General features: G+C 37.7%; 1 protein-coding gene across 2 annotated transcripts in view; it reads left to right on the forward strand.

Annotated features, from left to right (window-relative positions):
• Positions 1 to 18,354, forward strand: part of LOC23687604 (kelch-like protein 18) — an 82,392-nt gene extending 64,038 nt beyond the window's left edge. Inside the window, exons 12-14 of one of the 2 annotated variants that reach the window (XM_021849088.1) lie at positions 5,946 to 6,065; positions 7,609 to 7,664; positions 17,077 to 18,354. In XM_021849088.1, coding sequence (XP_021704780.1) covers positions 5,946 to 6,065; positions 7,609 to 7,664; positions 17,077 to 17,175 — 275 coding nt within the window. In that variant the 3' untranslated portion in view covers positions 17,176 to 18,354. The remainder of the gene's footprint in view (positions 1 to 5,945; positions 6,066 to 7,608; positions 7,665 to 17,076) is intronic. The other variant, XM_021849087.1, reaches the window with a different exon arrangement.
• The last annotated feature ends 4,375 nt before the right edge of the window (positions 18,355 to 22,729 follow it).

The following is a 22,729-nucleotide window of genomic DNA, read 5'->3' on the forward strand; positions in this document are numbered from 1 at the left end:
AAAATAAAAAAACAACTTTCAATCCTTCAATATGATGATCGCCAAGCAGCTTTAAGATGTAAAGTCTTTAACTCTAACAAAAAATGGTATTATTCAATTCTATGTTAAAATTTTTGGTTTCGAGAGGTTTAGAGAAATGAAATGTCGAGCAACAATAATCCATATTTTCTAACGAGCAAGCGGTTTTTTTTTTAAAGGCTAGGTTTTTTTTTGGCTTCAAGAGGGTAGAATTTCACATTGATCTTGAACCTTGATTGAGATTGGGTTGAATACGTCATCTTGGAAATATAACAGGAAAAAATAGATTTTTGAATATGTTTACTATTTTTCCATAAAAGTGACATTTGGTAGCATGGAAAGTTGATCAATCAATTTTAGATGATTTTTAGGTTTTGGTATCTACCTCTATCTGTATGGAAGTGCGCCACTTTAATCAGTTCACTATTATTATAGAAACGAACACTGTAAACTCATCTAAATCCTTTACGAATTTTATCTCTCATGAGAAGGGGTCGTGGCCCCCCTCAAGCCTGACGGCTATTTACGCCCATGCATGTGTCACATATTACTGCAAAAAATAGCAGTGTTGGAGCTGGAAACAAGGGTGAAATGCCATTTTTTTGTGATACTACATTGTAGTAACTGAGACATGTACTGTTTTCCCTCCACACCAAGTTTTCCACCCATTTTTGTCTGCTAAAACATGCAATTTACAAACCTTGATGTGAGGCTCGTTCCCCTTGAAACCATTTTGTTGTATCGTTACAGGTCGTTTAAGTCCGCCCCATGATTGACGAACAGCATCATACCGCCACTTTGCTGCTATCTGTGATCAATCAAACCCTCAAATCCCATCCTTTCCCAAAAGATAATTGTATTCCCTAACCTCGACCAAACCGTGAGTTTTACGGTTCCCCAAAACTAACATAGATGTTTAAGAAGTAAACAGATTTTGTAAACCAAATCAAATGAATTTGGCTCCGTTATGCCTGTCGGCGCTTGAGCCTACCAAATAAACGAATAAGTAAAAAAAACCTTTATTTTTTTTGAGTTTTATCCTTAGTGCTTTTGCCTGAAAATGTCGAATCCAATGCTTAAAATGGCAGAAACCTATATTCGTTGTAAGTGATCCATAACCGTGGTAAACAATCATTTCCTGGTCCATATTATGGATCACGAGTTAGAAGCGCTAATATTCGGTATTTAAAAATGTTTTCCAAAGATGAATTCATACTAAATTGAAGCGAAAGAGCATGTATTATGCTAGATCATTTGAATTTTACCACCTGTGGCGTGGGAGCTTATAATGCTGACGGCACTTCTTACAGAAAACGACCATATAATGATAGCTGTGTGGTACCAACTAAACATTTGTCAAATATACCGTTATTTAGCGGTTGAATGTTGTGCTTAACATTACAAATGATAGAAGACAAATAGTATAAGCCATTTTATGAGACGTTTCGAATCATATGTTTTTTGTTTGTTTACCAGCTTTGAAACTTGCTGGCGGGCCCATTTATTTACGTTTCTTCTAGCGCCACATTTGGGAGGAGCTTATTCATTAATGGCGTGCAACGAGCTATTCAATCTTCTCCAGTAAAATTGAACTCAGCAGGCAGGGAAGAATTTATTTTATTTACTGGTAACATCAGACATGTAACCGCGTAGTAAAACAGCCAGAAAGAGACGAAACTGTCATCACCAACAAAAACGTTACCAGCGCCATTCACATATCATGCTAGTTTTTAAAACAATAACAATGAGCGACCCGCCAGAAAACGTCAACCGACTGTCTCGTAAAATGGCTTATAACATGGGAAAATATGTTTTACGTTAACGTTTATGTTTTGAGTTTGAGCGAGTTATCCGATGTTGAACGCCAAAGTGATCCGTCACTGTGGGTGATCCGTAACTGTGTGGGCATGGTACATCAATAATTCCAATATCGCTTTGAAATTTCAAAATAAATACGAAATAAACCCTGAAAAATTATCACTTTCCACCTGAAAGTAGCAAATAATTTACTTGTTTTAATTATGAATCGTGGTTTACGGCCAGGCCAACCAGCCGAGTGGAAGTTTAACAACTACCGAAAAGCTAAACATTACATATAATTTGCAATTGGATTAGATGGACAAATTGATGTGAAGATTTGCGAAAAAGTTACACGTCTTCTCAGTGAGAATCGAACTCACGACTCCCCGATCTCTACTTGGAGCGCGTTAACCACTACGCCATGAGAGGACTCATGAACGCAGAAGTTAACCTGAATTCGATTTCAGCTCAATAATCACGTGGTCCTCTTTCGCAAAGTGCACCTCTTTCGGAAGAATTAGATGCCCATCCAAACACAACGCTTTCTATATATATCCAATGCCTAGCCCGAGAGCGCATTGTTTTTTAGGTATAGGAATAGCACACTACACTAGCCAGCAACTGCGCTGGCTGAGGTTTCTATTGTGTGGGCTTCCAATGGGTCGCGACGCTCTCAAACGACCAGTTACGGAACATGAGTCCGTTGCTCGATAAATACTTGTTTTAATTATGAATCGTGGTTTACGGCCAACCAGCCGAGTGGAAGTTTAACAACTACCGAAAAGCTAAACATTACATATAATTTGCAATTGGATTAGATGGACAAATTGATGTGAAGATTTGCGAAAAAGTTACACGTCTTCTCAGTGAGAATCGAACTCACGACTCCCCGATCTCTAGTTGGGGCGCGTTATCGTGAGTTCGATTCTCACTGAGAAGACGTGTAACTTTTTCGCAAATGTTCACATCAATTTGTCCATCTAATCCAATTGCAAATTATATGTAATGTTTAGCTTTTCGGTAGTTGTTAAACTTCCACTCGGCTGGTTGGCCGTAAACCACGATTCATAATTAAAACAAGTATTTATCGAGCAACGGACTCATGTTCCGTAACCGGTCGTTTGAGAACGTCGCGACCCATTGGAAGCCCACACAATAGAAACCTCAGCCAGCGCAGTTGCTGGCTAGTGTAGTGTGCTATTCCTATACCTAAAAACCAATGCGCTCTCGGGCTAGGAATTGGATATATATAGAAAGCGTTGTGTTTGGATGGGCATCTAATTCTTCCGAAAAAGGTGCACTTTGCGAAAGAGGACCACGTGATTACTGAGCTGAAATCGAATTCAGGTTAACTTCTGCGTTCATGAGTCCTCTCATGGCGTAGTGGTTAACGCGCCCCAACTAGAGATCGGGGAGTCGTGAGTTCGATTCTCACTGAGAAGACGTGTAACTTTTTCGCAAATCTTCACATCAATTTGTCCATCTAATCCAATTGCAAATTATATGTAATGTTTAGCTTTTCGGTAGTAAATAATTTACGTTTACAGCGGCTAGACTATCTTGTTTGACATTTCACCGAATCAAATGAGGAATATTCCGTTTGAAATATTCCATTGTCGAAGTTACGCAGAATAGCACTTTACAAGATTTTAAGTGTTCCTTTTACATAGTCATTGAAAGCACGAACGGCAACCACATCAGCTCATCGGGAAGTTTTTCCGTTGAAGCTATTGTTTACTGGATCCAAAATGATATGATCATCTAAATCGTTTCCATAATCAGATCTGTTTCTCGTAGATTCAGGAAGTAATCGATTAGTGTTTTAACATCCCTCCTAACGGAAGAACTATCAGCAACTTGATATTCGTCGTTGTGGATCGAACTTAACTCGTCATCTAGAAGTGTAAATTCTGCACTGGGTACTGTAGCATTCTTTCTACCGTTTCTGGCAATATTCGGATTCAATTCCTGGACAGAAACACGCACAACATCAAAACAAAGACGAAAAAAGTTAGTATCCAAGCATACTGGCAAACTGATGTGTGAGGTGTGCAAAATGTTCACTGTGCAAACATTTTCTGCGCAGTAGTCTAAGGTGCAAAATGCTAAAAAAACTAAATCCTAACATTCCTTTCCCATCTCAACTGACTGTAAGGACTTGGCCTACGCCGTTATTGATCTATAATATGAGATCTGCTAAAATTGCATTTCGAAATTAAGCGGAAACTCCCATCCCTTATTCATTTGGATCGAAGTGTATTCTTACCAGTTCCAATCAATCACGGAGTAACAACCATTAACATATACAGTCAGTCTATGCTATGCTATGCTATGAAGAACCGGCAATTGATTTGTTGAATTCTAAGCCGTTCCGGTTCTTTAAAAATAGAGATCAAACATTATAGTTCATAAAAATACGTTCCCATAAGATTAACACAGATATTTAGATACAAATTCACCGCTTTATCTTAAATTTTAGGAGTTCCGGGGACCCAAAAACGGTCATTTGTAGGATAAATCAAATGCAGGACACATGTTTATCCAATTAAATCGTTTCTCAAAAGGTTAACGCTGATGCATTTTTCTGAAAACTCCTTGATATAGCGGCCACATTATAGCCGATTCCGGAAATTACCTGTGACTTGAAATTTGCCTATCTCCAGGGGCACATCACCCTTTTCACCCAACCTGACCCACCGGAATAACTTCGGCCACAGGAACATTCACGAGATTCTTTGACCACTTTTAGAAACTAGATATGTATACAGCCATTCCATGAAAAACCGATCTAGTGGGTCACCGAATTCCGTGAAAATTTGCTATTTTGTTCCTTATCCGAAATAAGGATACACGTGTTTTTGGATTTTTTGATTAGAGTGACCATTTCCGAAATAGGGTGACCAGAAAAATCGCGATTTTGCTAAATTTTTAATTTAAAAAAAATTATAACTTTTGAACCGTTCGACCGATTTTTAATATTTTTGTACGAAATGAAAGCTAAAGATTTTGACTTATCAGAAAAAATGTAAAATTGCACAAAAATTGTTTTTTACATGAAAATAAATCAATAATTTCCGTTTTTTCGTGTTTTGAAAGCCTCAGAACCAAAGGGGCTATTGCTGTTCTCATTTTTTCTTGAAAGTTCAGTTAATTTTACGTTTACTGTCAAATTTTCAGCGTTGTATGTTTTTTAGTTTTTAAGATATATTTTTTTGAAAATTAAAAAGCAGTCATTTTTCATCGGCACACACTGTATGTCTCAGCGCATTAGATTTTATATTTTTTAAAAAATCATAACTTTTGAACAGCTCAACCGATTTCCAATCTTTTTTATGGAATGAAAGCTTAAGATTACAACTGTTCAGAAAAAAATATAAAATGTTGAAAAAATATGTTTTACGTGAAAAAATATTTATTTTTTCTTTTTTTAGAAAGTTTCATTTACATGTAAAAAAATATTTTTTCAAAGTTTTATATAACACGTGTATCCTTATTTTGGATGAGGAACAAAACAAATTTTTATGGAATTTGGTGACCCACTAGATCGGTTTTTCATGGAATGGCTGTATATGAGTAGGTATATTGACAAAAATAATTGAAATCCGTTAGATATTCGCTGAGCGGTGAGAGTTTTTTTTTCTTTCACTCAAGCCTATACGGGTTGAGGACTTTATAAGTTAAAATATAGGGTAAGAAGAGGCAAGATGCGTTAGGGGGCAGGACAATTGAAAATGGGCAAGATAGGTCACCTTGTTTTTGAGCTTTGTTTTTGTGTGGTATGTATGCAATGTGTTATTTTCGAATTAAATACTATTCTGTAACATGCATTTAAAAACTGTGTTACTGAATAATGAGTGGTATGAAGTTAAAAAATACTATCTAAGTTCTTACAATTTATTTAGATAAAACGTAGATACCATCAGTGCATCAGTAGCCACTAATGCCCCTATTACAGCTCACTAGTGCAAAAACTGATTATTCGTGTAAAAATTTAATCTTCGTCGCACGGATATCTTTTAGCAACATTAACAGAGCAGTTAAGAAAAAAAAAAGAATTTTCATTGTTTTTAACAGATCGGTAAAGTTATGACATAATAACCTAATAGTTTTTTTTTTCATTTTGCCAGGATATGATGGAAGTTGTTTCTTACGTTCAGTCGAGGTATATATACCCGAAAAGGATCAGTGGCAGCTAATAGCTCCAATGAATGTGAAGAGAAGTCGAGTAGCCTTAGCTGCAAATATGGGTAAGTAGTTAATTGCTCAGGCATTTATTATCTTACAGAGTTTCGGAAACTCATGGCGAAATAAATTAATAATATGTACCGGGAAAAGAATACGTCTTACTATGCTTGCAGCTTAATGTCATATATTTTCAAATGGATTTAAACTAAATAAGCGTTACTTCAGACTTATTGTATCATATAGACAATTGATGATTATTGATTGATTAATATATCTATATTCTAACATTTTAATTTTATGATATTTTCAATCATAAGTGAAAGACTTTGACAATTTCGATACTTGATTATGTCGATAACATTTTTACGTGGTAAGCGATGAATGGGCTTCGCTAAACTACATAAAAGACAATTTTAAGGCTAAATAGCCCGTCATTGGTTTTCCCTCCCCTTGGTTATGCGACCTTGCCGCGATGGGAGGGCGTAATCCATTATGATGGAAACCAAAGGCGTAACCTGTAGTGGTGGTAGGGTAATTTGCCCATTATTGCGGCATTCTCTATTATTGCGGTATAAGAATCAAACTCCCATAATTAATCGAAAATTCTATATTCTTTGGATATTATTGATGATGATGAAAGCTTATAGTATTCTCAAGCTGTACAAGATAATTGCTTCGATAGTTAAACGATTTTGATCGTTGGAAGAACAGTTTTAAATGATGCATCAAGAAAAGCCTATATTTTTAACCAGTCTCTCTATCTACAAACGGGTTTTCCTAAGCGTGAATTTTTAAGTTTTGAACCAAAACAATTATATGCAGCGGGAAAATAAGTTGAATATGGATGTAGTTACATGATAGACATTGAATTTTGAATAAAAGTTCTGTATTTTTTAGAATAAGCATATACCGCAATAATAGGACAATGAAAATAGCTTTTTGCCTATTATTGCGGTATCTGTAAAACACATTCAAAAATTCGATAATTCAATAGTAATTTTAATTTAATTGCTGGAAACATTAATTATGTTATTGGGATACAATTCTGTGAAATAATTTTGTGTCATTCATGCATTTATGTAGCCAAACAAAATATTTCTGTTTATCTTTACCCTGTAGTTGCTCTTATTTACAAATATGTTGCAAATAAACACAATGTTTTACTGAAAATCACTGGTAAAGTGATTGAAAATCGGAACACATGCCAAAAAATACGTTGCAAAACTACGATACAAGATGATCACGAGGAAGTAATCTTTTAAAATGCATTGGATTGGTGAAAGTTAGTGGAAAATGATTTTGAAAGCACCAAAGTTGTAGGTTATACTTAAGTCAAACAAATTTATTACTTATATAGCGACAAGTGGTCTCAGATGGAAGAATCTTGTCTATTTACATTAACATTGTCCAGCTACCACAGCAGAGGAGACGAAACCGGCACAAAACCATTCTATTCTGTTGATTTGTTTTCGAATCGTGACATGAAGTATTGAATTAGTTAAAGTCTTGGTTACATGGTGTTTTCATTAACTTGTAATTAGCTTCTAATTACACAGTACTATATTACTGCTAGAAATATTTTTTTTATATTTATTTTTATTACAGGCAAATTGTGGGCTATTGGTGGTTACGACGGAGAATCAAATTTGTCTACTGTAGAGGTAAGTACGACGTAAAAATTTTCATAAATGTGGGGCTGTAGTCTCTTGTTCATATTAGAATTAAAAAAAAAATGTTTGGTGGACTCTAAGCGAGCTTATTGGTATTCCTAAGCGCTATACAGAAAAAAGCGTTGTCAAGCTCATTAGCGCATTATCTTTATTATTTTGATTCTCTTCAAAACCTTGCAAATTCAAGTTTACACAAGATTATTAATGCATCTTGGTCAAAATAGAATAAAAAACTTCTTGGGCATCCCAATTCACTATGGAGTAGGGAATTTTCTAGGTCGAATTTGCATAAGAATTTCACATTTTATAATTATTTCAAAAAATATTTATAGAATCTGTCAATAAAATGATTTTTGTTATTTTTTTAAAATAAATTCAAACCTTAAACAGAAGGTATATATATTGTGAGCGCTTTATTTGAAACTAATTATCAATAGGCAATAGTTTAAGACGGCAGCATAATGAACACATTTTTTATATGGAATACATTAAAGATAAAGCAAATATGAAATAAAGATGTTCATGTTCCTCGCAGTTGATAAACAAATATGACGCCTGAATTAATAGAGTAAAATCTAAATTCTGAAAAAAAAGTGTGTTGTCATCTGTCAAACGTGGGTACCGCGGTACTTTTGCGAATTACTGAATTTAGAACCAAAAGTGGCTGAAGCGACTCTCCAGTGTAAAAATCTGGATGAGGTCACCGATGCAGCGGAGGTCTCGGCTGCCCTCAAAGAGCAGTGTGACATCGACGTAGCCAGTAAGGCCATCCACCTAAGAAAGGGCCCGCAGGGCACCCAGGTGGCGGCGATCAGGCTGCCGGTCGCAGAGGCCAACAAAGCGAAGAACTTGGGCATACTCAAGGTAGGCTGGTCGGTTTGCCGGCTGAGCATACAACAGCCTCCTGAAGTTTGCTTCAAGTGTTTCGGGAAGGGCCATAAGTCGTGGAATTGCAATGGTCCCGACAGAAGTAAGATGTGCAGAAAATGCGGCGCTGAAGGCCATAGGGCAAGCGATTGTAGGCAAATCGCTAAGTGCCTAATATGTGTCGACAGAGCAGACAACGGACACTTAACGGGCGGACCCAAATGTCCGGGCACAAGCGGAGTATCAAAGCAGCCAAAACGGAAGTAACACAGTTAAATTTAAACCACTGTGATGCAGCCCAGCAGCTGCTTTGGCAGTCAGTCTCGGAAACCAGGACTGACGTGGTGTTACTATCGGACCCATACCGCATACCAGCCAACAACGGGAACTGGGTGGCGGATAGGTCTCAACAGTTAGCAGCTATAGGGACGACAGGACGATACCCAATCCAAGAAGTAGTCTCTAGCTCAAATGACGGTTTTGCGATAGCAAAAATCAACGGCGTGTTCTACAGGGTGTCCATCCATCCGGGAAATCCGGGAAAAGCGGGAAAAACCCGGGAATTATAAATGACCGGGAAAAATACGGGAAATACCCGGGAATTTGAAGAACACACCGGGAAAATGTGTATTTCAAGCAGAGGCTGTCAGTTGGGCGAAACTAGATTTTTTTTTCTATAATGTGCACGACTGGCTGTTACTCGTACTTCTAACTTTTAGTGAGTTGGTAGAATGATAGTTAACGATTAAAATCCTTTAATAATTTCTAGAAGGGTATTAAGGGATCCCTGACTAGATTCTTGGTAAGATGCTTGTTTGATTTCCATTTAGATTCATGGCAAATTCTTGATCTTAGCTTAGAATACTGAAAGGAAGATCTTAGCTGGAATACTGAAGGGAAAAGAACCAACAATTCAAGATTTTTACAATTTTCAGCAAATTCCTTCAATCGTTCCTAAAAAATTTCTTGTAAGTTCATTCAAAAAATCATGGCAAGGTCTTTGGTGGGTAAATAAATAGCAATGTCCTTTAAGGCCAGGTTTTTAACATGTTTTCAATCAAATCTTTGATAGATTGCTTGGAACTATGTGTATACTACCTGAAAAAAAAACCTGGAAAACCTGGAAATTTCAGGAAATTTGATTCAGCCTGGAAAAAACCTGGAATTCTCAGGGAATTTCGACTACACTCAGGGAAATTGTTTTGAAGCAGAAGTACATGGTAGTATTCTATCAAAAAAAATTTCGGCTGCGCCGCTATCAAAACGCTAGTTAACATATTTGATTCTTTTAACGTTTTTGAATTATTCAGCATAAACATGTTTAGACAAGGAACAGACCTTAAGATTGCCAAATTGGTAAAGGCAAGTAAAGTTCCTGTTGGGTGTCGTTCATGAGCGAGTGTAAATGTAAACACTCTAAATTTTCTTCCAAATTTTTCTGGAATATTTCCAGGAATACTACCAGCGATTTTTCAATGGATGCTTAGAAGAATTTCTTCAGAACTTGGTGCAGCAAATCCTAGTGCAATCCGCAAACGTTTATTCCAGAGTTAAAAAAAAAAAACTGCAGTAATATTCACAAAGATTTTTCCAGGATTTTCTCCAGATGCGTTTCCACGGAATTTTTCACCAATATTTCCTTTTTTTACTTGAGAAGATTTCCCACAGATCCTGCAGGTTCTCTTTTTTATTCCAGAGTTTAAAAAAAATCGTTTCGACATTTTTACAAGAAACCCCCTACAATAATTCCTAAGCCTATTTTCATTTAGGCAAATTCATCCATTATTACTCTCAGGAATCGCTCCAAACATCATTCAGGCATTGTTCGATGAATTCTATTATAATCTTTTCCAAATATTCCTCGATAAATTTGACCTGGGATTCCTCCTTAAGTTCCCCCAGAACTTTCTCACTGCATTTCATCAAAATATTTTTGCTGCGGTTCAAATATTTATCTAAAAAAAAAATATTAAAATTTCCAAATCTCTATGGATTATTCAAAACTTTATTCAAGATTCAGTCCAAGATTGTAATTTTTTCAGTTATCTTAGCAATTTATCAAGAACATTCTAAGAAATATAGGAAATATAGGAGATCTTTCAAAGATCCTTGTAGAAATTCATCAAGGTATACTTAGAACTCACATAAGTTTCAACAGAGGTTACTCTAGGATTTTCTTTCGAAATTCCTTGTGCACATTTTTAACAGTTTTCTCCAAAAAAAAATCTGATGAAATTCCTTGACGTTTCTCTGGAGACATTCCTGTATGAATTACTAGAAAAATTCTTTGAAGACCTCATTGAGTAATTCAAACGAAAAGTGAAAGGATTTCTGAAGGAGTTTTGAATTCTTGAATGTGCCCTCCTAATCGGGAATGCGGGAGGAAACAATAGGGAAATCAATGGAATATTTTTTGGAGAATTTGATGCATAATTGAAAAATGTCTGAAACGATCTTTGAATTTCTTTATGGAATCTTCAAAGTAATTTCTGTAAAAAAATCTATATTAAATTTTCGAAGGCATTCAAAACGATTTTTGTGGAAGAATTACTTAGAAAGTTCGTGATCCACAGTAAAACGAGCAGTTACACTTGTAATGTCACAACGAATTTCAAAAAAGTCTTAGAAATAGTCTTTTAAAAATGTCTGTTCAACTTAGGAATCTAACTCTCATGTCGTGATTCCTGTTAGGTTGCTTTTTGTATTCATAATTCATGTAAGTAAGACCTCGTTTTGGTTCGTAATTGTTTCTTTTTTTTTTTCAAACAAGAGGTCTCTCAAGTTCTTATTTTCAAGACGATAAGTCGCTACCAGCCCAAGGGTTTTCCAATATGTCAATAACGTAAAAATACAAAATGTTCTACAGAGAAATATTCTGGGTATGTCGCTGATGTTCATAAATCTTAATTTCATTTTAAACGAATGGTTATTTTTTCCTTAAGATCGAATACACTGGGGAATCTCTGACTTTAATGATTAAAAGCATTTTCAGATCAGTTGATAAACATTTTTGTTTTTTGTGGAAATTAAATAAAAATTTGGTTTTTGCTATGTTGCTTTAAGCAAACAAATGTTTAACGTTTAAAACAAAACAGATAGTTTTTAGAAAGGAAAAACACTTTCAAATTTATCGTTACATTATTTCTTTTACATAATTTCTTTGAAAAAAAAAGAAGATTTTTTTTTGGTCATCTAAAAAAAAAAAAAAAAAATCATCCATCATTTATGTATTTTGAAGGTTTTTTTTTACCTCGAATTTTTTTTCAAGGCCAGGATAATCCTGGAAACATCAGGGAATTTCATTTCGGTAAACGAGTAGACACCCTGTGGAAGATGCAATCTAAAACTTATGGCAAAAAGTTTCAGTCAGTTTCATAGGAGAACAATAACATGTTAGAATTTAGAAACATTTAGAATACAAATACCGTTTCTGTTGAAAAGGGCTTCGAATGATATTTTAGATATTGCAACAAATGTTTCAAATTATGTTTGTCCAATACATTTTCGAAATTTAAACTTTTTTGAGCTTACAGTATGTTATAAATTAGATTAAAAATAATTCATGATAAATTTAGATCAAATCCTCAAAAGTTTTCCATTATTCATAAAAAAAATATGTCGCTGAATCAATTTGTTATCCTTTTTTTTATTTTGTGGGCATCCGGGAAAAATCCGGGAATTGGAAAACTGATTTTTAATGGACACCCTGGTTCTATTGCAGTTGTTACGCGCCCCCAAGGTGGTCGATTGAGGAATTTTCCCACATGGTCGACAGGATGATAGCCGAACTAGCTAATCGGCAGCCAGTAGTGATAGCTGGCGACTTTAACGCATGGGCAGTGGAGTGGGGTAGCCGCTGCACCAATCAAAGAGGCCAGCTATTGTTGGAATCCCTGGCCGCATTAAATGTAGAGCTGGCAAATGTGGGTACAGTGAGTACCTTCCGCAGAAATGGTGCAGAATCGATTATCGACGTGACGTTTTGTAGTCCTAACCTTTTAGGTACCATGAACTGGCGCGTTGATGACGGTTATACTCATAGCGATCATCAATCGATTCGCTATAGTATAATACCAGGCGGGCGGAAGGCAGCGCGATGTAACTCGACCCAAGCCCGAGGATGGAAAACAGCGCGCTTCGACGGCGAAGTATTCACTGAAGCCCTGAGGCGCGAACGAAACACTCTGGACCTAAACGGTGAAGAGCTAGTTGCTGTGATATCACGAGCGTGTGATGCTTCCATGCCGAGAAAAGCCCCTCCTAGAGAGAACAGGCCGCCTGTGTATTGGTGGTGCGAATCAATTGCAAATCTTCGAGCAATCTGCCTTCGGGCTAGACGAAGAATGCAACGCGCACGCACAGAAGCACAAAGAGAGGAACGCGGTGCAGCATTCAGGGTGACCAGCGCTCCGGGAAATCGGGAAAACCGGGAAAAAGCCGGGAATTTCGAATCACCGGGAGAAAACCGGGAAATATACGGGAATTTCAATAAGCACCGGGAAAAATTTTATACCAAGTAATGTTTTAACCAGCACGATCTAAACTTTAGTGGATATTTACAAAAGCTTCTAAATTCGAATAAATCAATAAAGTCAGGAAAATATTCTTTATGTATTATTTTGTTTCATGGCTGTAGCGGTCATGCGACTCAATGCTAAAGGGAGTCTATAGAAACAAATGATGGAAGTGAATAGGTGGATAGGCGTCGCAAGGGAGCGACAAGATTGAGATTTAATTAGGTGGTGAAAGATGAGCAAGCCATTTTAAAGTCACTAAGCATCAAAGCGTCCTGTATTTTGCCTAGCTTCTCTACTGGAAAAGGGTAGAGTAGCGAAGCTAGGCAAAATACAGGACGCTTCGATGCTTATTGACTTTAAAATGGCTTGCTCAACTTGGTAAAATTCTAATTCATTTCAGAATTATGACTGTTATTTTTTATCAGAAATAATTGCCCTGAGAAAATGTTCCAGATTTGTGGAGATCAAACATAACAAAAAATTCTATGCTGATGACCATGGAACGAAATGTTGAACAAATAATAAATTCATTTTTATGTCTACCAAATCTGTGACCGTTTGAAATTTAAACTATAATTCATTCAAAGATTGACTCGATCCCATCATATGAAAAAGGGTCAAACTTTTTTAACACGGACCTTTTGTATAACAAATTCCACGATTACTTAAAGTGATCGTCGTAAAATATCGTTTCATTTATTGTCGCGTCACCACCCATCCGAATCGCGCCAGTGAGATTCGCGACGCACCTCAAGTCGCCGTTTTTCGAAATCAGTTTTTAAATGTGGCGCTGCATTCTTACGATGTTTATGAACACAGCGCGCTATTGAAATATTAGTCACGACGCTTGAAGATTGACAAAATAATAATTAAAAAAAGGTTTGTCCTTATTTCTGCCGGATCTATTATATCAAACTGGAATTTAGCAGAATCAGTATAAGCCCAGAAAATTTGAATGCGCAGCAAAATATCTGATATCCGTCTACCCCTAATAGAAATACTTTGGTTTATGACCAAAAAACTCGTACTAAAAAGACTTTTTAAATGGTAAAAAATCGCAATAATGTTTCTTAGCATATCATCAAACCGGGAATATTTTTGAAGTATCGGGAAAAAACCTGGAGAAAATCGGGAATTTGAAATTGACTTTTCACTGGCCACCCTGAGCATTCAGAGAGGCAAAGTTGGCTCTCAAAAAGGAAATCAAGAGTCGAAAACGGGCATGCTTTGAAAGTCTATGCGAGAGTGCCAATTCTAGTCCATGGGGTGACGCCTACAGAGTGGTAATGGCTAAGACCAAAGGAGCCATAGTGCCCCAAGAGAAATCGCCCGAGTTGCTGCGATCGATAATCGATGTACTCTTCCCGCACCATCCCATAAGCCCATGGCCCCCAGCGCCGTATGCGGCAGATGAAGGAGAAGAAGTGGCGAGAGTGACGAACGAAGAGCTGGCAGAAGTCGTGAAATCATTCGCGTCAAACAAGGCACCGGGACCCGATGGTATCCCGAATGTTGCCTTAAAAGCGGCAGTGAACGTGGATCCAGACATGTTCAGAACCACCATGCAACGCTGCATTGATCAAGGAATCTTCCCGGATGTATGGAAGCGACAGAAATCGGTGCTACTACCAAAGGCGGGGAAACCACCAGGTGACCCGTCGGCGTATAGACCTATCTGTCTACTAGGTACAACGGGCAAGTTATTGGAGAGGTTGATTCTCAACAGACTAGTACCGTATACGGAGAGTGCGGACGGCCTGTCCAACAACCAGTTTGGATTCAGAAAAGGTAAATCTACTCTGGACGCCATCCAGTCGGTCGTTCAAACAGCTGAGGTTGTCACTCTGGATGTGAAGAATGCGTTCAACAGCGCAAGCTGGGAAGCAATAGCACACGCGCTTCACCGCCTCAAGGTACCGGTGCAGTTGTGTAAGCTTCTAGAAAGCTATTTTGATGGTAGGATTCTACTGTATGACACAGAGGAGGGGCAAAAAAGCGTTCCAATTACCGCGGGAGTACCTCAAGGTTCAATCTTGGGCCCGCTGTTATGGAATGCGATGTACGATGACGTACTGAGGCTGCCCCTTCCGGCGGGTGTTAAGATTGCTGGCTTCGCCGACGATATCACCCTAGTGGTCTATGGTGAATCGATGGAGGAAGTAGAGTTGACAGCAGCGCACTCTATTTCCCTGGTTGAGGAATGGATGAAGTCTAGGAAACTAGGACTGGCCCGTCACAAGACTGAGGTGGTGGTGGTCAACAACCGCAAGTCCGAGCAACGGGCGCTTATTTCGGTAGGTGATTGCACCACAGAGTCCAAGCGATCCCTTAGGCATCTTGGGGTAATGATCGATGACAAGCTGAGCTTCGCTAGCCACGTTGAATATGCCTGTAAAAGGGCATCTACGGCTATAGCGGCGCTTTCGAGGATGATGTCTAACAGCTCTGCTGTAATTGCCAGCAAACGCAAGCTGCTGGCAAGCGTGACGCTATCCATACTAAGGTATGGAGGACCAATCTGGTCAAAAGCGCTTAGAACGAGCAGAAACCTAAAGCGGTTGGAAAGCACGTACAGGATAATGTGCTTAAGAGTAGCAAGTGCATACCGGACGGTATCTAAAGAGGCCGTGTGCATCATAGCCGGTATGACGCCCATCGGGCTCATCATCAAGGAAGATGTTCAATGCTTCAACCAAAGGGGTAGCAGAGGAGTCCGCGACACGTGTAAAGAGGAAACGCTCAGAAGCTGGCAGCAGGAATGGGATAACTCCACTAAGGGTAGATGGACCCATCGGCTAATACCAAATGTGTCAGATTGGTATGGTAGAAGTGAACTTCCACCTGACGCAGTTTCTGTCAGGACATGGTTGCTATAGACAGTACCTGCATAGGTTCGGGCACTCAGAATCTCCTGCGTGCCCCAATTGTGCTGGTGTAGAGGAAACAGCGGAGCATGTCGTGTTCGATTGCCCCCGTTTCATTGTTGTGAGAGGTCGCATGCTCACTACATGCGGAGGGGACACGTCCCCCGACAATATTATAGAGAGAATGTGTGCGGATGCCGAGTGCTGGAATGCAGTAACTACGGCTGTCACTCACATTATGTTAGAATTGCAGCGATTCTACCCCATTACCCCGAATGTCATTTCCCCGAATGCCATCACCCCGAATTCCATCACCCCGAATGTACCATTACCCCGAATTCCATCACCCCGAATGCGATTTCCCCGAATTTACAAATAACTTGACATGATTATATTGATGACATTTCCCCACGATATTGGAATTCGGGGTAATGTCATTCGGGGTGATGGGTCGTTCGGGGTTTTGGAATTCGGGGTAATGGCCTTCGGGTTAATGTCATTCGGGGTAATGGGATTCGGGGTAATGGGGTAGAATCCCACTTGAGCAAATAAATGAATTGCTCAAGCACAGTGCATAGGCTGGTTTTAGCGGGTCGTCGTTGGTGCGTCATCCCCGCATTCCCTGAGTTATCTTCTCAGGGGATCTGTTTGCAGATTTCCCCCTTGTATAAAACAAAAAAAAAATAAAAAAAAAAATGAACCAGAAGTGGCATCAATTATTGTTATTAGCTTTATTAGGGAGATTTTCAGCACGTGGCTGGTTATGTTGTCGTACTATGGTACAAAGATAACAACCAGCTGATGAAAGTAAATCAATTCCAACTAGTGCTGTATCTAGGACCTTATACTTAGGATGAGCGGTGTATGGCGCCCTAAACCTTTATCATTGGCATACATGTTATTCGTTACCATTACACATTTGTCATATTTCAACATTTTTACTACAAAAACAAATGTTTTGTCTTGCGTCTAGCGCAAAAAGTCGTAAATATATCAAACAACCGATTTTTTTTTACAAAATTTAACGTGTTGAAATGATGTTAAATGTGCGGTGAATAGCGTCCTTATTTCCCCTTTGGATAAATTTACCTATATGATATCTCAGTTTTTTGAATTAGTAGAATCGTTAAAATACAAACTATTGTATACTTGCAGGTTTATGATCCCAAAATGGATACGTGGACATTCGTGGCACCTATGCGACATCATGGAGGAGGAGTAGGGGCAGGTGTTATACCCAATTTTGCCAAGTAATATTTTGTTTATATCTTTCTGATACAATGTGATAAAAAGTAAATATTTCATATTAGTCTGGAAACTAGGATACTTAATTTGTCTCTACCCCGTTTGGCATAATGGCCTTTTGGCACTATGATTGATTGGCATCGTAGGAAAAAACAATATTTAACAACTTTTTATATAACAATTTGGGGATACCTCTTCTTTTTCTTTCTGGTGTCGTCTCTGTGATAGAGCATCTCAGTTCAGTGTTCCCATGAATACATTCACAGCTATTGAATGAAAGCTTTCTTTGCCAAATTTGCCATTTTTGCATTCGTATATCGTATGGCAGATACGCTGATACTATAATGCCCAGGGAAATCAATGAAATATGGTGTATATTAGTTATAGCAGGCTTTGCAGTAGATCAATTAAAAATTCTTTTAAGAAACGTCAAATTTGTATTTCTTGTTTTTTTTTCCTAACTTTTACGGAGGGTTTCCGCAAACACGTCGTACCCCTAAATGTAGCAGTGAGAGATTTGTGAAAATCCGTTGACCCGTCTCCGAGTCAATTTGCGACATATAACACATTTTTTTCAATTTTTATTTATATAGGATTACATCAGCTGTTTTTTGTAAGTATGTATCCCCAACTTGATACATTTTATCGCAAATGTTGAATCTCAAAACATGTCAGGTGGTTATTATGCTAAATGGGTCAGAGCTCATAATTTCACAACTTTTCATAAATTGAATTATTTAATACCTTTACTCTGTAATGCTTGTAATTGAATCAACTAACATCAAAACTACTAGCAAATCATTGTGCAAACGATATGTAGGGGAATGTGGGAGGAAGTTATTGATAAGTTATAAGGTATATTCAGAAAAAAATGTGCATAATTTATTGGCAACATTTAAAGTATTTTTATGATAAATTTATACAATATTCACCAGTTAAGAAGTAGTGCAGTATGCTTAAAGTTTAAAAACTGAGTTGTTTATAACATATGGTACCTAAATGAAAATTTAGTGATCTAGTATTATGGCTGGACACCATGACATTAGAAAAATAACTTCGCGTAATTCAACGTACTAAAATATGTTCCAGATAATGCACAAAGTTGATCGCTTCCCAAATAAATCACTACTCGCATTATTCTTTTTCCCAAGTAACGGTACGCATTGTAATTATGAAAAATGTAGGAGAGACTAAGGAGACTTGATCCCATTATCTAAATTTACGTATAAGGAAATAAAATGTTGATAAGATTACTGCACAGGCTCTCTGTTAAACATGTTTTGCATGATCATAAATTACGGAATGTTTAAAATATTCTGTTGAGCTTTTCGAAATTGAGTTTTTCCACAGGCTTGTCTTATGATACCTTATTAACTTTTCAGTCGAGGGATCAAGTGCCCCTAGCCTATAACCGATAGCCGAATAATAGCATATTCAGCTAAAATGCTGGTTATAGACAATTTACACCGTCTTCAGCCAAAGACTGCACAGACTGAACAATCACTAACATGAAGAATTTTTCGTTTTGACGAAAAGTTTCCTCCGACTGGAGCGGGAATCAAACCCACGCTTCGTGACACAATACGCCTAAACGACTGACGCCGCTAATCGCTTGGCCACGAAGCCCACATGCTGGTTATATAGCTTATTTTAGTTGAATAAACTGTTATTCAGCTATCAATGTTACTTGGGATATTCAGAATAAATGAATTTCAAATTGCACATGTGATTTAACGCATCTTCCGGTAGCTTAATATTTAAACCGCCGCTAATCGCTTGGCCTCGAAGCCCACATGCTGGTCATATTGCTTATTTTAGCTGAATAAACTGTTATTCAGTTATCAATGTTACTTGGTTACGTTACGCCTAATACCAGCATTTCCTCCGCATAGAAACTAGATTACTGGATCATTGAGGTTTCTAAGCATGATATGTTCAATCAATAAACAAGCATTCTATTATTGTCTCTATATCCGCATATGGGGTATCTTTCAATGTTCCCAGTGATGCTTAGGTAATAATTATAATTCATGTTTCCACCAATCGAGAAATTCTGCACAGCCGTTGGACCCAAATGGCACCTGAAATATGGACTGGATCAGGAAGTTGTATATTTTCCCACCTTGTACCTTGATGGCTATAGCATAGGGTCACGTCATTGTCGGACGTGTTGTAGAAGCGTCTGGACAATACTTCTCCAGTTGCTTCGAACGTTTAGGGTCGCCAGGTCCTCTTTCAATGCATAAAGCATGCACCAAGTCATTGACTTCTACCTGTTTCCCTGCTGAATATTACATTTGATTGTTTTTTCTTCTGACATTCGCATTTAGTGACCAGTCCATCGAAGTCTGCCGTATATTACACGCTTAATAATATTTGCATCTTTATACACTTGTTATAACTCGTAAATTATACTTGTGCTCCAAACACAATTTTCTTGTTTCCCGCCAAGTATTGCCCGAAGCACTTTACGCTCAAAAACACTGAAGCTACCGAAAAAAAAATCAATGTTTTGCGAATTTTGTTCCCGTTGGCAACTAGCGGGACGCGAGCTAATTACACACTTAAATTAGAATGCCGAATCTCGGCTAATTTTAACCGAGATCCGCACAGCCGAGAAGTCGGCAAACAAATTTCCTGGGATCTCAGTAAATAAAAGCCGAGTATCAGTAAACCGTGCTTCGTTGCTTAGCAACCGGACAAATTGTTAGCTGAGTCTCGGTTAAAATCGGGAAACCGAGATTCGCACAGCCGAGCTCGTGAAAAAAATCTAAGTGTGTATCATATAAAATAATCAACTTTAGATGGCCAAATCGCCACCGCTACACTGTTTCTCATTTTTTTTTCTGTGACGAAACACAAATTACCTCAATTTTTGATTACTCTTAAAAAGTTGTAAATTGTGTAACATCAACGCTTAAAATTTGCTGATTTGTACAGGCCGACTGCGATAAAATTCGGATCAATCTATATCACATCAACATCATGCTGTCTACTCCATCACCAGTGCAATGATGGCGATAGACTATGGATATTTAAGTTTAGCCTCAAATTAAGCGCATAAAATGGTAATTTATCAGTACGATATTTTTGACAGTGCTGCAGATAAATTGAAACTATGTGTTGGTCACTGAAAAACATCAATAGCATGGATAGTTACCATGTGATCACTCATTCTGCAGTGATGGTGATCTAGAGTGCGATGTCGCATCACTGCTCTTGGTTGTCAAATCAAAATGATAATGAATGATATGATTGATATTAAGCAACTCTGCTTTAGAATTAATAGTTTTCATATATTTGTTAGTAGTTATTCCAAATTGAGGTAATTTGTAGTTCGTAACAGGAAAACAAACGAAAATAATCAGTTGAGAAACAGCGGACATGTATGTGAAAACGGCTTTGGTGTTTTTTTATGTCCGATACTGTATGAGGCAACCCTGACAGTTTTGTGCCTGGCATCGTTGACTCCGCTTATTTTTCCGATTCAAGCTAGGTATGCTGTTCCGCTCAAGAAAAGTAAAAATTTCTGCCCAAGAAATGGTCAAGAAATTTCCTACAGTGACCTCCATTTGAAATGACATTTCTTTTCAACTGCGTACTGCGATCAAAGAAAAATGCTTTTCTTGAGCATTTCTTGCAAGAAATTTCCCACGCATCGAGATAGGCGATTACTTTTCTGTTGAAGTGTATACTACGCTTCATGCTATATTGAGCTTCAGCTACCACACATTCTTCGTGCTGCCTTTTCTCTCTGCGATAGATTCGCATTCATTCAGCTCTCGCTGCCCTGCACCGTATCGGCCACAAGCATACGGCTTCTGGCGACATTCTTCACGTATGTCACTCTCTGGCACTCATCATCGAACCAGTCGTTTCGACTTCGCCGTTGACCAATGCCAACCACATTTCGCTCCGTTGCGGACACAGCTTCGTGTGCTCGATAGCCACCGTATTTACTCCTGAAATATATTTTAAATATTTCGAATCCAATTGTTAAATCTTTCTTTTCTGTAAGCATAACATTTCATCGTTTATTTTAATTGTATATCGTGCTTCGAGTAGTGATAGCCTGTAAACCAGAAGTGAAATCAAATTTCATTTTATGTCTCTATAAGCATCAGATCACATTTGTTCACGTTACACGTTATTTTCACTCGCTATTCTAAAGTATATACTTGTTTATTTATATCAGCTAATAATTGGTGAAGAAAAGTATTGTATTAAATAATATAATCTTCAACGTTTGCCCTGATAGGGTGATCAAAGTATTTTGGACAGACCGTTACGCGTATATAATTTGGCCATTTACGGCAAAATCAAATGGAGGTGGCCAAATTATATACGCGTAACGCTCTGTCCAAAATACATAAAACACCCTACAATAGAGATGAATTGAATATTTTATGAAATATCCGTAGCAACGTGTAAACAAAAAAATAAAATAGAATTACACAGTTTGATATGTTGAATTGCAACATTGTTAAGCAACCGAAATGCTCTAGTCATATTAAATACAAAAATTGTACTGAATTTACTATATAATGAATAAACATGATGAAAAAAATCCTGCTGTAGAATTTCTGTATAAAACAATCCGAACTCCAAAAAGCTCCAACGACGTTGTACACTGATTATGTTCGCATAGTCGCATTAATCGGATAGAATGATGTGTGCGAGATGACAAAATTACAGAATGGATCAAACAGAAGTACATACTTTGGAGTTTCAATGTTTATGAAATGTACAGATTATTTGTTTGCAATTTTTAACAGATACAAGAATGCAGCCACAAATACAAAAGCATTGATAGTGCTGGTGGTTTCGTCATCCATGCAAATATAGACAGTATTGTCTCTTATTGATATAGATTATCACTAGTGACCCTTTATAGAGCTTAGTGACACTGGAACATACGAACACTCGCATACGCTCGTCATACACAGTATGTTTTTGTTTTCCTCAACGAAATTTGAACACGTTTCCCAGACTCATCAAAATTTACCCAATTCGAAATAACTGCCCAGATTCTTGGTGTTTTTTTATAAGACAGAGTGCATACTACTTTCTTCTGAGTTTCACAACTACGTCTACCTAGGGTACTCACACCATTGAGCGTGATAACCACTATAAAAGAGATAGCTGGCATTTTTGCGGAAGCTGGCATTTTTGCCAATCGAGCAGCGAGAACTGTGAAAGTGTGAGCCAAACGAACATGCGTTATGTTTATTTTAAACTTTTTTGAGGAGTAATGTAATCCGCTTGAAATTATTTCGGTGAAAGTTGTTTTTGCATAGAGCAAAAAATATTTTCCTTTTTGTCAATGTGATATTTAGTTGTTATTTTTTTCTGCTGTTTATTAGTTTGGAAATGTATATTAAAGATCTTTAACAAAACAAAATACACTTCTTAGCAATGAGGAAGTCATGTCCGTGTTACAATATTATTCTCGACGCCGAGCAAACTCAGCACTGCAGCTCTGTTGCCAAATCATTCCATTTTACTTCCGCTTATCTCTCGTATAAGATATCACTAATTATCATTAGGGTTGTTAATCGATAAA

The sequence above is a fragment of the Aedes aegypti genome, chromosome 3 (assembly GCF_002204515.2).
Source record: "Aedes aegypti strain LVP_AGWG chromosome 3, AaegL5.0 Primary Assembly, whole genome shotgun sequence".
Classification (NCBI taxonomy): Eukaryota; Metazoa; Arthropoda; class Insecta; order Diptera; family Culicidae; genus Aedes; species Aedes aegypti.